Genomic DNA, 15840 nt, shown 5'->3' with positions numbered 1-15840 from the left:
GGGGCAGCCGTTGCCCCGTGCTCCCCCCGGGCTACGGACACCCCTTCCCGTCTGTGCCACTCACACGGGGAGCGCTCCCCGCGCCCCCTCACCGGGGCTCGCTGTCCCCGCGCCCCCCGGCTGGGCCCGCAGCCCCGGGCCCTGTTTGCCCAGCGGCGAATCATTAACCGGGGTCAGGGCCCGGCCTCGCCGCCGCCCCAGAGCCGCCCCGCGGAGCCGCCCCGGCCTCACTCGGGGGGATCGGGAGGATGGGGCACGCCCGGCCGGGGGACACCCGGGGGACGCAGCGACCCCCGGGTCGTGGCTGCCTCACGGCCCCACACGGCACCTCCCGAACCTTCCGTGTGCTGCCCCAGCCCGGGGCTCCCTCACGGCCGCACTCAGCGCCCCCCGAACCCTCCGTGTGCCCAAGGCCCCGGCCCCTCTCCCGGGGCTCTTGCGACACCCCGAAGCCGCTGACGCGGGGCCCGGCCCGGCCTTGACCCAGGCGGGAGGGAGCAGCCCACGGCACATGGAGGGGCTGCGGAGCAGCTGCTGTGCCAGGGCTGTGAGGCACGGATAAGGCCGGACACACAACCACACATCTCCCCACAGCGGGCTGGAGCCGCCCCCAGGTGCAGGGCGCCGATAACCCCAGCGCAGGGCTGTTTACCGCCCCTCCCGTGATACAGGCGGCACGTGGGGCTCTTATCTCTGTCCCCAGCTCCCTCCTGGGGCTCAGGGCCAAGGCAGCGAGGGCTGTGGGGCAGCATTTGGGGCCCCCGCAGTGTCCAAAATCCCCAGAACCACAGGCAGCACTGGCATCCCAAGGAAATCTTTATTAAGTCCGAGGTAGCAGCAGTGACAGGGGGCCAGAGGGCAGCTCCCCCGGGCCCCCGAGCAGGATGGTGTCCACAGCACTACGCAATGGAGGCAAAGCTGAACACTGCACAGCCTGCAAGAGGGGCACCCCACGACTTCCCGGCCCTTTGTTCCAGGGCAGGCAAGGACCAACCTCTGTCCTTCCCCCAAAAATCATTGCCAGGGGATCGGTAGAAGTGAGAAAGTGGCCCCCAGTAACTGCTTATCTACAGCTACAGCAGATCAGGAGGGTCACCTGGGGGCACATACAGCCCTGCCAGTGCACCCCCACAGTGTTAGCGCCAAGACAGTTATATTAAAAAAAAAAAAAAAGATACTTCAGTGACAGCACTATGCGCAGATGGGCGCAGCTGCCACCCCACAGCAGGCAGCCTCGGTGCCTCCTCGAGGGAGGACAGCAGTGGGAAGCAGGAGCAGCGGGACCCTGGTGCCCTCACACCTCCAGGACAGCGAACTTGAAGACAGCCATGATGGCAGCGCTGATGAGGCCGGCGATGGGGACGGTGACGAACCAGGCCATGAAGATGTTTCGGAAGAGGCGCCAGTCCACCGCCTTCCTGGAGCGCAGCCAGCCCACCGAGACGACTGAGCCCACCTGCACGAGGAGCCGGGGCACGTTCAGCACCAGAGCAGCCCTCTGCATCCCCCAAACACGCACTCCTCCACCCCTCGGGCACAGCCCTGGGTCCTGCCCCGGCCTGTGGGCACCGCACAGAGCGCAGGCAGGGAGTGCAGGGCAAGGAGCTGCCAACCCAGAGGTGTCAACGACATTTTTTCATAAAAATCCTTTCTTTAGGATTTTTCCTTCTGGGAAGTTGAGGCCCCAGAAAAGGGATGTAAACAATGGTTATCTGCTGCTGCGGAATGCAACAGGTGCACCTGTGATTGGCCCACGTTGGATGTGTACAATTAAGGGCCAATCAAAGACCGAGCTCTTTTGTTATTCATTCCTTTTTTATTCTTAGCTTAGTAGCTTCTGAGAACTTTCCTTCTATTCTTTTTAGCACAGTAATAATGTAATATATATCATAAAATAGTAAATCAAGCCTTCTGAACATGAAGTCAACATTCTCGCCTCTCTCTTCACCCTGAAAACCCTTGCAAGCTCTGTAACACAGAGGGGTGACGGGACCAGGATCCCGCAGCACTCGGGTTCCCATGGCCTCTTGGCAAGAGCCTAGGGGACCATGAAAGGGGTTTTGTTCTGCCATCACCTCCCAAGTGCCCCAGGGGCCCACCCTGAGGCTGGGCAGCCGCTGTCACCTCACATTGAGGTGCAGGCGGCAGAGCTGGGAGCTGACAGTGGCCAGTGGCCCAGAGTGGGGCCTCCCACACAGCTCAGCCCTGTGAGCACCAAGAGCTGGGAACTCTGTGCTCACACCAAGCCAAAGCCATGCCCCTGGTAGCCCTCCTACCTTGCAGTGGGTTGTGCTGATTGGGAGGCCGACGTTGGAGGCAATGACCACCGTCAGCGCTGAGGCCAGTTCGATGCTGAAGCCACTGCAGGGACAGAGAGCAGATCGGAATAGGGGCACTGGATACCCCAAAACACCGTGGGCTCAGCTCAAGGCAGCACTGCTTGGCTCTGCAGCCCCTGGATGAACCCCCCAGGATGCAGCAAGGTGTTGGAGCCCCACACACCCCAGCTCCACCACTGAAACCCCCAGGAGAGAATGGAGAGGGGCTCCTGGAGCAGAATGCAGCTCTTAGGCTGCACGGAGCCTCCCCTCTGCGCCATGGTAGCCCTTACCTGGATGGTGTGATGGGAGTCAGGTCCTTCCCCATCGTCTGGATGACTCTCCTTCCCCAGACCCACAAGCCAATGCAAATCCCTGCACCCCCATAGAGAAGCAGCCAGATGGGAGTTGCCACCTTGGTAGCCACATCGCCCGTCTGATAGACCAGGAAGAGTGCAACCAGGGGCCCAATGGCGTTGCTGGAAGAGAAAGAGGAACTGGTCTAGAGGGCCAGAGGCTCTTGGAAAGATAGAATATCCCTGGAAGTGTTCAAGGCCAGGTTGGATGGCACGTGGAACAACTGGGTCAAGAGGAACACATCCATGGCAGGGGGTTGGAACAAGGTATTTAAGGTCCCTTCCACCCCAAACCATTTTGTAATTCCATGATTCTGTGAGCACTAGCCCCAGCTAGCAGCCTCCCTGGCTCCCACAACTCCACTGACCTGACATCATTGCCACCGTGAGCAAAGGAGCCAAAACAGGCTGTGAGGATCTGCAAGAACTGGAAGAGCAGAGACACCTCAGGCTTGTCCTGCTCGTGCCATTCTTCCAGGGAGCCGGTGCTGCCCTTGCGGTCAGCAGCCCCCAGCTCTGCCTGGGCTGTGTTCAGGTCCACGTCTGCAGCCGGGTGTGCGTCCGCCACCGCGTTGCAGTAGCTGGTGTAGCTGTCCATGCGGACCCTCTTCTTTGTGTCCACCACAGACCAGCTGAGCTTCTCCCCCTCCTCGACGTCCCTGGCCCGCAGAGAGTCCAGGGGCATGCCACAGATGGCCATGGTGTAGGAGGTATAGCTGTTATTGCGCCGCAGGGGCTTGTCCCCAGAGTCCCCCATGCAGTCCCCCATCTTGGCCAGGTGCAGCTTGTGCAGCAGCTCCTTGTAGAGGCCGGAGTCCTTGTGCACAGTGTGGTACTGGTACTGCCCCCCTGAGCCCAGCTGGTGGCCCACTGCCTGGCTCAGGTGCACCAGGTTGCCGTTGGGCAGCCGCACAGCTCCTGCCAGGGGGACAGCGGGGTTAGCGCCACGGGTGCCTGGGCTGGGGGACTCTCAGCACCCCAATCAGCCCCTGCTACTCACCACTGTCAATGCTTGTTTCCTTCAGGTCGAGGCTGGGAAGCCTCTCCTGCTCTGGGGCCTCCTCCAGCTCCCCCAGGTTGAAGGAGACCATCCTCTCCTCCCCCGCTGCCCGGGGCGGGACGGCTGACCCTGCATCAGCAGCAGGGCCCTTGGCATCTTCCAAGGCCATCTTAGCCTCCTCTTGCTCCTCCTTTGGGCAAACATTCTTCTCCATCAAGGGGCTTTCAGAAGGACTTGATTTTATCTCTCCTGCAAAGAGGGGCAGCCGCCATCAAACCCCTTTCCACCACTGCACCGAATGCCAGCAGCAAGCCCACACCCCTTGCCACTCAGATTTATGGCAGCCAAATAAAATTTACAGCTCCTCCACATCCTGAACTTTGGAAACTGCTGGACAGTCACACCTTGTCCCGGGCACAACAGCCAAACCATCTAAGCCAGCTCATACCTTATTTTTAGACACCCCCACCCACACGAGGTGTGGTGAACACCATTATGGGGCTTTTACGTCGGTAATGTCTAGTGCAGAGGTTCCTCTTTGGGCCATGTTTGTCCCATCTCTGTGGGCAGTGGGATGCTCTGGACCCACTTCTGGAGCGGCTATGACCCCTGAAGCTGACAGAGAGGCGCCCAGAAGAGCCCAGCTCCTCTACCAGCCCAGCAGCTCCAGCCTGGGCTCCTCTCCAGCTTCCACTGGATGACAAACCCAAACAGGAGCTGGCCTCCACCCCCAAAAGGCAGCCTGGTTTCCTGTCCACCCTGGGCAGCCAAACCAGAAGCACCAAGCTGTGGAACCTGAGGCTGTTCCTCCGCCTCTAACAGTAAAAGCATGTTTTCTCCAGGTGAAAACATGAGGTCAGCTCCTTCAGACAACAACCAAAACCACCTTCTTGTCATAAACATGACCATTTCCCTGTCACTTTGTTTGCCTCAAGGGCTGGGTTGCGGCATCAACTCTCCATCCTGGCATCTAGTCCTAGCAGAGCTGTCTCTCCCTGCATGCCCACCTCCTCGCAGGGATGCTGTGGGCAGGCAGGGAGCATAGCATGCCTGACAGGCAGAAGAGCCCACCTCACCTCACTTCACAGGCAGGAGTTAACTTAAACAGCTGGAGGATTGTCAAGAGCAGCCATAAAGCTGTTAGTCACACCCCAATTACACCAGCACAACAGGGACATCCCCTCATCACCAACTCCCAAGGCCCCAGCCTGCACACATCATTGATATTCAGGACCACAGTTCCAAGTACTGCTCTGGAGGCAGAGCTCCAGGCTGATCCTTTGGATGCCTTTCAATAGAGTGTTTTGGGTTTTTTTGCTACAGGCAAAGGATTTCGTCAGCTTTAAACTTGTGATCTGCATCAGCCAGGCCAAGGATTGCTCAGCAGGTATGAGAAGATTAAAGGTTTTAACAGGCACGTTGTCTCTTGCCTTCTCTCTCCTCTATTAGAGTGGGACAAGCTGTCTGACACTGCCCACAGCTCCAGGAGAGACCACCCTGCAGATCAATCAGCCCCAGACACTGCTCAGCAGCACAACAGCTGCTCCTGGGGGGGTCTGGGTGCCTGGGTTAGGAGCAGGCAGAGCCCAGCCCGCTGCGTGCCCCAGTGACTCAGAGCAGGTTAATCCCCGAGTGAAGAGGAGGATTCTGTTAATAACAGCCCCAGAGCTAATGGATCTCCCACTGGGAAGAGAAGTGGGTTAGCCAGAGCGTGCCCTTCCCGAGGATTGCAGAGGGACGTGGTACTTACGGTCGATTTTCTTCTTCATTCTCGGACATACAAAGAACCAGACGACGAGAGCACAGACAACAGCACTCCCCGCCGAAATTAGGAGGATACCCCACAGAGGAAGTTTGTCAAAGCCCAGCACTAGGAAATAAAACAACGGATCTTTGAAAACCTCTGGGCAAAACCCTCCTCGATATACGACTTTGGTTTTCCCAGGCACAGGCTCACCATCACCTGCAACAGCCCTGAGCTAATCCACCTGCCAGGGAGAAGCACTGCTGGGAAGGGATGACTGACCTATGCTCTCAGCCCCACAGGTCACATTCCCATCAGCAGCTGACCCTTCACAGCCCCTTCCCCCAGCCAAGCCCTGTACAGTGGTGCAAGCCCCAGGCTCCACACAGCTCTTGTCTCCTCATTTGCTGCAATGTCAAAGGAAAAAACACCTCCCGGTGTGGCTGCTGCAGCGCCAGTGCTGCTTCCCTGCTCTGGAGAGGACACAGACGCTGGGCTGCTCCCGCCCTGGAGCTCTCCAGCCCTTGCAGCTGCTGGGAGGGCAGCTCTTTTGCTCCAGGAGTCAACGGCAATTTAGGCTTCATGGCATCTGAGGTGATACACGACCCACTTAGGAGCATTCTCACAGGCAGCCTGACTTTGAGCAGAGGACTGGCATCACACAAGCCCAGGCAGGGCATCGAGTGCTTGTGACTATCCAAACCCTGCATTTGCTGCTGCAGGCAGTGCCTTATTGCTCCTGAAGCAGTCCAGACACCTCCAGCAGGCACAGGTCTGCCTGCAAACCCTGTGCTCAAGCAACCTAGAGCTCACTCAGCAGTTCAGGGCTCAGGATAAACACAGATCCACTTTGGACATTCCAACTGATCAAGTGATTTGGGAGCAGCCCCAGTGCCCCCAGCAGCACCACTGCAGGCCTGTCCTCCTCTCCCCCACGTTGCAGAGCCCAGGCAAGGGGAAGCTGACATCCCTCAAAAAAATTTTCCAGCCACTGTTTACAGAGCAAACCCTGCCAGAGCCAGCACTGCCTGCCCGCATCCCACCTCCAGAGGCTCCTCCACAACAGGAAACCCACGCTGACACCAGAAAACAGCTCAGGCCGAGTCATCCCAGCAAACAACGGAGGTGACGGAGCCTCTGGCTCTGCGGGCAAATCCACCTATCCCTGCTGAGCCCTCCCTCAGTCCTGCTCCTGACCTGTCCCCTGCCACACAGCATCCTAGCTTGGCTTTTCCACCTGAAGCTCAGACTCTGCAGCACACAGGCCAGCTCTTCTGGACAAGAGTAATTAGCTCGTTTTTAGGGACAGGATGAAGCAGGAGGCGAGCCCCATCCCTGCTCCTAGCCCCACTGCTGGCAGCCAGCAGATACCTGAGTTTTAGCACAGGTAAGAGAAGGGAAGGGGAAGCCATGTTATTGGCCAATCCTGGGAAGTCTAAGGAGAAAGGTCTGGAGGAGTTTAGTTTGAGCAGGTCTCTTTGGCTGGGCAACTACCTAGCCCAGACAGTGCAGGCTAGCCTGCCGCCTTCCGTAACCGGCACAGGCCAGCCGCCTTCTAGGAGATCTCAGCCCTGTAAAGCAAAAAAGGGGTAAATCGTGCATTTAATGGAGGCTTTGGAAAGAATTTCAAAATTCAGGTTGAAGCATTTGCTGTGCACTTACAGGGCGCCCCAGTGTACATGATGGAGAAGAGGTTGATTCCCACAGTGCAAGCGTAGAAGACGGGCAAAGCTCGCAGGCCGTTGGGAACAGGATCTGCCTGGAAAACACAGAGCAGTGCTGCAGAGAGGCACACCGGGGGCTGTGCAGCAGCCCAGGAGCAGCTCAGCAACAGATCCTCTCCAGAAGGGGTTTGTGCCCTCAGTCGCCTACAGACAACAGCTCCCAACAGCCTTTAGGGAACAGCCCCCAGTCAGACGGAGGGCAGGAGGTCCCACAAGGCTCCCCACAGAGCTAGGGCAGGCCCAGCAAAGGCTTCCAGCACTCCCAGGCCTGGAACAACTCATCGCTACCTGGCTTCTGAATCCTTTCCCTGGCTCCCCAAAGTGCCACCTCCACTTACATTTTTCTTTCAACTCTCCAATAACTTCCAAAGCTTTTGCCCCTTTTCAGCTGACTTGAACAAAATAAAAAGTCCATTAGTCACAAAGGAGCTTATTGGACCACATACCTGGCAGCATGGCCCTCACCCCAGCAGAAGGAGTGTTTAATCCCCACTGCTGCCCAGCAATTGGGATTTGGCATCAGGACAAGCACACCAAGCCTCCCTGAATGCCAAGCAGCCCGAGCACCAGGACGGAGCGTGACAGGGCCAGCCACGCTTTGGGAGGCTGGTTACACAAGGTTACTGTGACAGTGGTGACGCTGAGCTGTTCTAAAGGGCTGCCCCTGATAAGATCTTAACATCTCTTCAATTGTTAGAGGTAAAACTTAAAGGAATTTAACCTGAGATATGCAGAAAAGAATACTGGAGTTTCTCTGCATAGTTGGGGTCTCAGGAATGTGGTTTCCCCAGCCTCAGGAACAATTCTGTCCCTCCTAGCTAAGGAATACCATGGCTGTGGATAAATACCTTTACCTGCAGCCTACCCCATGGAAAAAAAAGCCCCTTACACCAGGATTTTGGAAAAGCCCATCTGACAGCTCTGGTCTTATCAATTCTGAGCTACTTCATTACTGGGAAACAGGGCTGTTCCTGCTGAAGCCAGGCAAGACAACTCCCACGTTTCAGAGGGAAGGTAATGCCCCAAACCCTCCAAGTCCACTCTGTGGAGTGGCCACGGGCCCCATTTTCTCAGTCTTCAGCTCCCAAAGGGCTCCCCTGATGCCAACACAGACACTCCAGGATGTGCCAGGAGAAACACTGGTGGCCATAAGCCAACCAACAAGCCTACTGAGAGCAGCCCAGAGCCCCAGAGCATCAGAAAACAGGGCAGACAGCCCTTACCTTACAGAGGATGAACCTCTGGACGAGGAAGAACAGGATAGCAGACATGATGCCCGAAAGAAGGGGTGAGATGAACCAGGACAACACTAGAAAGTGGGAGGCACAATCAGTATCCTGCTGCTGGAAAAGGAAGCCCAGGGACACACGGGGTCTGTGTCTGGGGTGGTCCTGCTGCTGCACTTACCAATCTTCAGCAACTCAGACCACTTGACACCTTCCTGCCCTTTGGCCACCAGTGAGAAGCCAATGGTGGCTCCAACGATGCAGTGGGTTCCAGAAATGGGGAGCTTCAAGAATGAAGCCATCAGCTGCCACACAGCAGATCCTGGAGAAGAAGCAGCCTGCTAAGAAAGCCATCACCAGGGCATCCCGGGACACAGTGCCCCTCCACCGTGACCTCCCCGCTCCTCACCGGACATGGCGCTGATCGAGCCTGCCATCAGCAGTGTGGAGTTGTACATCTCGACATCGATCAGGCCCTTGCGGATGGTCTCGCTGACCTTGGCCCCCAGCAGCACGGAGCCCACCGTCTCGAAGATGCTGGCCAGGATGCAGGCCTGCCGCAGGGTCACCACCCCCGAGCCCACGGCCGTGCCGAACGAGTTGGCCACGTCGTTCGCACCGACAGAGAAGGCCAGCACGAAGGCGATGATGAAGCCCAGGACCAGCATCCAGAGGAAGTCGGTCATCGGGGCGGCGGGCACCGCGGGGGTCGGCTCCATGGCGATGGGTTAATAAATTAGGTACAAAATTAAATAGAGGGATCGCTATAGGGCTCGGGGACACGGCGACGTCCTAGGGGCCCGTGGGTCGCAGGGGCTGGGGACCGGCTGCCGCGCCATGGTCCGCGCCGCTCCTCATCCTGCGGGAAGGACAGAGCTGAGCGGGCCGAGCACCGGAACCGGCCCTTCCCGCCGCCGGCAACGGCCGCTCCCGCGCGCGCCACCGCCCCCTCCCGCCGCCATGCGTGCGTGGGCCCGCCCCTGCCCGTCACCGCCGCTCACCGCTGCGCCGGGCCGCGCCGCGCTGACCGGAAATGCCCAGCCGCGTGCGGTGCCGCTCGGATGCGCTGCCGCCCGGGCCCCGCTGCCCTCCCTCGGTGCCGGTCGGTGCCCGTCGGTGCCGCCGCCCGGTCCAAGGCGGCCACAGCGCGCGGCGCCTTTAACACCGCCCCCCGCCCCCGCGTGACCGCGGCCCCGCCCCCGTCCGGCCCCGCCCCGCCCTCGCTGCCCATTGGCCCGCGCTCCGGGGGAAGGGGCGGGGCCGCGCCGCCATTGGGCAGCGCCGAGCACGGAGACCGAGCCCGGCCCCGCCCCCCCGCGCGGGCAGCGCGCCGGAAAACCACGTGCGCGCCCGGTGTGCCTCGGGGGGGACGGCACCGGAACCGGCACCGGAACCGGCACTGCATGGCATAGCATGGCATAGCATGGCCCGGCACCGGAACCGGCACGGCATGGCATAGCATGGCATAGCATGGCCCGGCACCGGAACCGGCACGGCATGGCATAGCATGGCCTGGCACCGGCACCAGTACGGCATGGCCCGATACCGGTACGGCATGGCATGGCACCAGGACTGGCATGGCATGATATGGCATGGCATGGCATGGCCCGGCATCAGCACAGTATGGCCCGGCACCGATGCTGGCACAGCATGGCCTGGCCGGGCACATCTGGCACGGCTTGCCACCGATGTGGACTGCTCCAGTGTGGCACGGGCACAGGCCAGCAGGTATGAGGGCCAAGGCTGGGCTGCAGCACAGCTCGACTCGCTTTGGCACAGATGTGGGGCTGGCCCAGGTATGGAACTGCTCTGCTCAGCTCCAGCATGACCAGCCTGTGCCAGCCCAGGTGGGCAGGGACCTACTGGCCACAGGGCTGGCACTCCAGTGTGCTCAGTCCCTTTCCAGTGTGGCTCAGTCCCTCTCCAGTGTGGCTCAGTCCCTCTCCTGTGTGCTCAGTCCCACTCCAGTTTGGCTCAGTCCCTCTCCAGTGTGGCTCAGTCCCACTCCAGTTTGGCTCAGTCCCACTCCAGTGTGCTCAGTCCCACTCCAGTTTGGCTCAGTCCCACTCCAGTTTGGCTCAGTCCCACTCCAGTGTGGCTCAGTCCCACTCCAGTTTGGCTCAGTCCCACTCCAGTGTGGCTCAGTCCCACTCCAGTTTGGCTCAGTCCCACTCCAGTGTGGCTCAGTCCCACTCCAGTGTGGCTCAGTCCCTCTCCAGTGTGGCTCAGTCCCTGTCCTGTGTGCTCAGTCCCTCTCCAGTGTGGCTCAGTCCCACTCCATCTCTGAACTGGCATCACACACAGGCCTAGTGCTTGCACTGGTTGAGACCAGCACCGGCCCAGGAGTCCCCACCGGCCTGGCAAGGACCACAGGTGGGGACTGAAACCAGTTCCCCCCAGGATCAACCACAGCACCAGATCCACAGCTGAGTGTGGCAGCTCAGGGGATCCTGCGAGGTCCCAGGCGGTTCCCAGGAGGTCGTGTAGGGTCCCCCCAGCCAGGGTGGCACGGCAGCGGTGAGCCCCTCGGCGTGCAGCAGCTGTGGATGTGTGTGCACAGCCAGCCCCACATGCCCCGGCCCACACTGGGGCACACGTGTGCCCTGAGCTGGGGGAGCCCCTCTCCCCTTCCCATCTGGGGTGATCGTTGCCCAGCAGGAAGCACGGCTCAGTGCCCAGAGGCAGCCCCGGGGCAGGGGTCAGCCGGCACGGGAAGCTGGGGTGTGTGGCCAGGGGCTGTGCCGCCGCACGGGTCAGCAGCTGGGGCTGGCACACCACCACGTCATGGGGACGCAGTGCTGCAGGTGGCCCCTGGTGCTGGGGAAGCGGCCAGGCTGCCCCAGCCCTGCTGCATGACTGCCCCTGCGTCACCCGGGCAGAGTCCAGCCCGTGTCCCCGCGGGCCCTGTGTCCCCAGGGCCACGTGCAGCACTGCCTGCACAGAGCCACAGCTGGGCCTGGGGGAAGGAGGGATGTGTACCTCGGCCTGGGGACCCCCTGCACTCTCAGCTCCCCAGAGCATTAGCAGGCGTGAGCCCACACCTTTCCCCTGTCCCCACTCCACATTCCTGCCCTAGGTGCGTGAACTGGGGAGGAAACTGGCAGGAGTCCCTGGATGAAGCTGGTAGGATCCATGTTGTGGGCCCCCAGATGCCATAACCCTGTACCCCCAAAGCTGGGAAGGGATCCAGGTGTGTCTGCACCCCTGCAGGGGTAGGGGCACGTCTGGGGAGCAGCACTGGGCATGCAGGTGCAGCCACAGGTACATGGGGTGCAGCACCAAACATGGGATGTCACTATAGGACACGAAAGAATACAAGTGCACACCACTGTTCTCAAGGTGAGGAAAAAAGGGAAGTTTATTTTCTGACTCTAGCATTTACAGTTTTCTAAGAATGATAGTGGACTGGAGGGTGACACTGGACAAACCACAGTCTATCAACTTCTTCATAAAGGAATGCAAAACAACGAGTTATTTAGAGAAAGTGTGTGAGAAAGTTCGCTACAAGAATGTCAACATCAGAAGGCTTAGAAAATCTTAAAAAATCAAAGCGACACAATGGGGCACAGCACAAAGTGTGCAGGTGTGGGACCAGGCATGGAAGGGCCTTGCAGGGGGCACAGAGGGGTACAAACCTTGCACAGATGACAGAACTGAAGAGATGGACTCAGGGCCAAGGATGTGCTGGGGAGGAGCACCTGGGCGGCGCCAGGACAGTGCACTGCAGGTTCCCGGCGCTGGGAGGGGACCCTCAGACCTTTGTCAGCCTCACCCCTGCAGTGAGCCCCACCCTGAGCGGTGGCACTGTGACACTGGAGGCAATTAAGGCAATTAAGGCAGCACTCTGGGAGCTGCTGGGAAACGCCCTGGAAAACATTCCAGCCTGTGGCCATCTCACCTACAGAGCCAGAGGCTGCATCCCCCGCCCCAGTAACACTGGTCTGTAACTCCTGCACTGGGAGCCTTTGATGGATGCTGAGCGTGCCCTGAAATCCACCTGCTTGGCATCACCACTCCCAGTCCCGGTGCTGGCTTGGACCTGCAGGTCCCTGGACATGCCCGGGTGCTCAACAGCATCACTGGGCATCCCAGCACTTATTGGCACACTCTGGACCTCTTAGGTGTCACCAGCAACCCCCAGCACTGCAGCTGTTGGTGTCCCTGCCTACCCGGGCTCCACTCCTGACTGATCCTCTTACTTCACGTTGTCTTACTCGGTTGTTAATTGGTAATAAATTAAAATTCATTTTCCCGAGTCAAGCGTTTTGCCCATGACTTAAATGTTGAATGATCTCTGTCTCCTTACGTCACCCCAAAAGTTGTTCCACAGCTCTCGCCCCTGCCACATGTGCCTGCATGGCCCCTCCCTGTGCCACCAGCTGGACACTGAAACTGCAGTCATGTTCTGTGAGAACTTACACGATCCAGATTCATGAATAGTTTGGTTTGTTGGAGCAACAGGAAAGCTGGTTCAGAATAAATGCATGAACCACAGTGTGTTAATATGTCATGACAAAAGATATAGAACAGAATAGATATAAAATATTCCTGGGTCTGTGAGTTGCTGAAGGCTGGGAGGCACTCAGTGCGTGTTCTGGACAGCAGCCAGACACAGGCAGAGCTCCACAGGGGACACCTGCACAGGCAGCCCACCTTTTCCTGGTGTTCCAGTAAGCTGGGATGGAAAAAGCCCCGCCAAAGTCAGCCCCAGCTCCTTTCCTTGCCATGCATTTCTCCAGGGGATGGTGCCCAAGCATATGAAACCATCTCACCTGCATGGCAGACCCCTTCCACTCACTGCGTGCTGGTGGATCTCTGGCAAAGGCATGAGTGAACACAAATCACATTGGGGGTAAGACTGAAAGAGACGAGAGTGGGATCATCTGGTCCCACCTCCCTCCTCAAGCAAGGTCATCCAGAGCACATTGCACAGAATTGTGGTCAGATAGTCCTGGAATATCACTAGTGGGTGACACTCCACAACCTGGGCAATCTGTCCCAGTGCATGGCCACCTGCACAGAGTTCTTCCTCACATTCAGGTGGAATTAATGTGAATTTGCAAAAAGCACTACGAAGGGTCATGTCCGGGGTCACTCTATTGCTTACAGCATGGATAATACACATAGTGAAAACCAAATTAGAATCAATTAGAATCAGTGGCATTATGGGGCTCCCCTCACCCCCTCGGTACCCAGGGGACCCGCAGTGGCACCCGTGTGAGTTTGCTGCCAGTACAACACAACTGATTGTGCTGCTGCTCTTTATTTATAAACACAAATATTCTCCAAACACTCTGCTGGCTCCTGTCGGGCTGCCTGGGCCCCCTGAGCTGGCTCAGGCAGCTGCGAGGCGCCTGCGGGCAGAGGAAGCTGCAGGGCGCGGGGCGGGTGCGAGGGTGCGGAGCAGCCGGGGCGCCCTGGGCCGCGGGCACCCTGCGCAGGGCACACGGAGGGCTCTGGGCCGGCCCACGGCGCCAGCCTCCGCTCGCTGGAGCGGCAAACGCCTCGGGCCCCCCCGCGCTGCCCCGGCAGCTCGCCTCCGCCCCACAGCTCACTTCCTCCTCTTCCTCCACACGTGGATCACGCAGCACAGCACCATCCCCAGCAGCATGGAGCCGAGGATGGCCACGATGCCCTCGATGCAGTAGGTCTGGAAGGAGTTGGAATCCACGGCGTCGGCGTCCGCCCTGCCCAGCACGGGGGTGTCGGGCTCTGCCTCGCCGTCCCCGGCCGATCTGCGGCTGATGGCGCCGCTCAGCGCCAGGCGCTTCACTCCTGCGGGGCCAGCGCTGCGCGTCGGTGCGTGCCGCACGCCGCTGGCCCCCGCGCCACAGCGCTGCCATTGCCACCAAATGTTCTTTGCCGCCTCGCTGGCAGCTCTGGGTCACAGACATCTTTTAGCAAAAATCCTTTCCTTAGGATTTTTCCTCCTGAGAAGCCGAGAGGCCTCAAAATGTAAACAATTGTTATCTGCTGCTGTGGAATGCAACAGGTGCATCTGTGATTGGTCTCATAGAGTTTTTTCTAATTAATGGCCAATCACAGTCAGCTGGCTCAGACTCTCTGGTCAGTCACAAGCCTTTGTTATCATTCTTTCTTTATTTTTCTATTCTTAGCTAGCCTTGTGATGAAATCATTTCTTCTATTCTTTTAGTATAGTTTTAATATAATATATATAATGAAATAATAAATCAGCCATCTGAAACATGGAGCTGGATCCTTGTCTCTTCCCTCACCCTCAGACCCCTGTGAACACGGTCACAGCCCTGAGCAAGGGAATATGCTGTGGTGGCAACGCTTCCTCAGCAAAACCAAGGGAACTCCCAAAGGCCCTGCAGGTCCCCACTCTCTGCACCCTCCCTCTCCTCAGGGCATTGCTAATAACCCCCCTGACCCAGTTCTTCCAGTGTCTGCCTTTGCTCCCTGCTCCTGGGGACTCTTCCCACAATTTCTCCTTTGCTCTGGCCAGGATGATCTGACTGGGGCAAACACAGTCCCTGGGACTCAGGCGGAGACACAGCTGGCAGTACAGACTCTGGGCCACCCTTGCAGCTTGCCAGTGCCCACAGGGTCCCTCCGTGAGGGTCTGAGTGTGGCTGGGGGGTCTTTGGTGTGCCCCTCCATGCACCCAAGACCTCGGCTGCCCGACTGTGCTGCTCAGGAGTGACCTGTGCCCACCTCCTACTATCGTCTTCAGCTCCCTCAGGATGTCATGCAGCACTTTGGTTGTCTCCACGGAAGATTGTCCCCTTCCATCTTGATACTCTGGACCTTGATGCAGAGAATAAAGTTGCATTTTGCCGCCAGCAAACCCTGTGAGCAGCCCTCAGGCCGTGCAGTCGGTCAGCACTGACGAGTGACTCCTGCAGTGCCAGGGCAGCTCCAGTGCAGGGTCCAGCTGAGAAGGTGGGAACGCCCTGCCCGCGCCCACAGCTGCACCCAGACTCCCCCAGGAGCTCCCCCCATAGCCTGGAGCACCATCTGTCCTGATGGAACAGCACACCCAGGCTGTGCCCCCTGATCCTGGGCATCCTTCACATTTCCTCTTGCACTTGCCCATCTTTGCTGAAGGATGCAGCTGTCCCCATGGTCGGGACTCAGGGGGCTGGACAGAGAGGATGGGGGAGTGCAGGGAGCACAGCTGGACAGGGGGAGCACAGCTGCCTGGCCAATCGACCCTTGGAGTGGACAAAACCCATTCCTGTGCCAAGGAGAGTGCAGCTCTTTGGGCCCCAGCTGTGAGGGGGGATCCCCTGGGCTGTGCTGGGGCCTCGGGGGTCTCACAGTGGGGCTGCACAAAGCACAGCCACCCCCACACACCTGCCGTGTGCATGGCGCTCTCCCCGGGGCCTGCCAGGCCTTCTCCAGGCGCCTCCTCCTCCTCCTGCGCTGCAGACACAGACGGAGAGTCAGGGCAAGCCCGAGCCCCTGCTGCCCGCGGGGCTCTGCAGGGCACCCCCGGCCCGGCTGCC

General features: G+C 59.1%; 1 protein-coding gene across 1 annotated transcript; it reads right to left on the bottom strand.

Annotated features, from left to right (window-relative positions):
• Window positions 1–798: 798 nt before the first annotated feature.
• On the bottom strand, window positions 799–9558 carry SLC20A1 (solute carrier family 20 member 1). The gene is made up of 11 exons (XM_058820066.1): window positions 9370–9558; window positions 8778–9227; window positions 8550–8690; window positions 8366–8451; window positions 7081–7177; window positions 5425–5544; window positions 3675–3923; window positions 3043–3592; window positions 2612–2797; window positions 2277–2361; window positions 799–1456 (listed from the first exon to the last, which is right to left on the bottom strand). Exons 2-11 carry the CDS (start codon window positions 9085–9087, stop codon window positions 1295–1297), a joined length of 1986 nt encoding a protein of 661 aa, XP_058676049.1. The 5' UTR covers window positions 9088–9227; window positions 9370–9558; the 3' UTR covers window positions 799–1294.
• Between the last annotated feature and the right edge of the window lie 6282 nt (window positions 9559–15840).

This window comes from Ammospiza caudacuta, chromosome 26 (genome assembly GCF_027887145.1).
Source record: "Ammospiza caudacuta isolate bAmmCau1 chromosome 26, bAmmCau1.pri, whole genome shotgun sequence".
Classification (NCBI taxonomy): Eukaryota; Metazoa; Chordata; class Aves; order Passeriformes; family Passerellidae; genus Ammospiza; species Ammospiza caudacuta.
Note: the sequence above shows the minus strand (reverse complement) of the source record. Positions and strands in the feature narration are given on the sequence as shown.

What these genes read in the sequence shown, in the direction of transcription:
- SLC20A1 (XM_058820066.1), bottom strand. Translation starts at nt 9,087, where the DNA reads ATGGAGCCGACCCCCGCGGTGCCCGCCGCCCCGATGACCGACTTCCTC. An exon ending in CATGTACACTGGGGCGCCCT is followed by an intron (nt 5,545 to 7,080) that starts GTAAGTGCACAG and finishes TTTATTTCCTAG; the next exon opens with TGCTGGGCTTTGACAAACTT. An exon ending in ACTCCCATCACACCATCCAG is followed by an intron (nt 2,362 to 2,611) that starts GTAAGGGCTACC and finishes CTGTCCCTGCAG; the next exon opens with TGGCTTCAGCATCGAACTGG.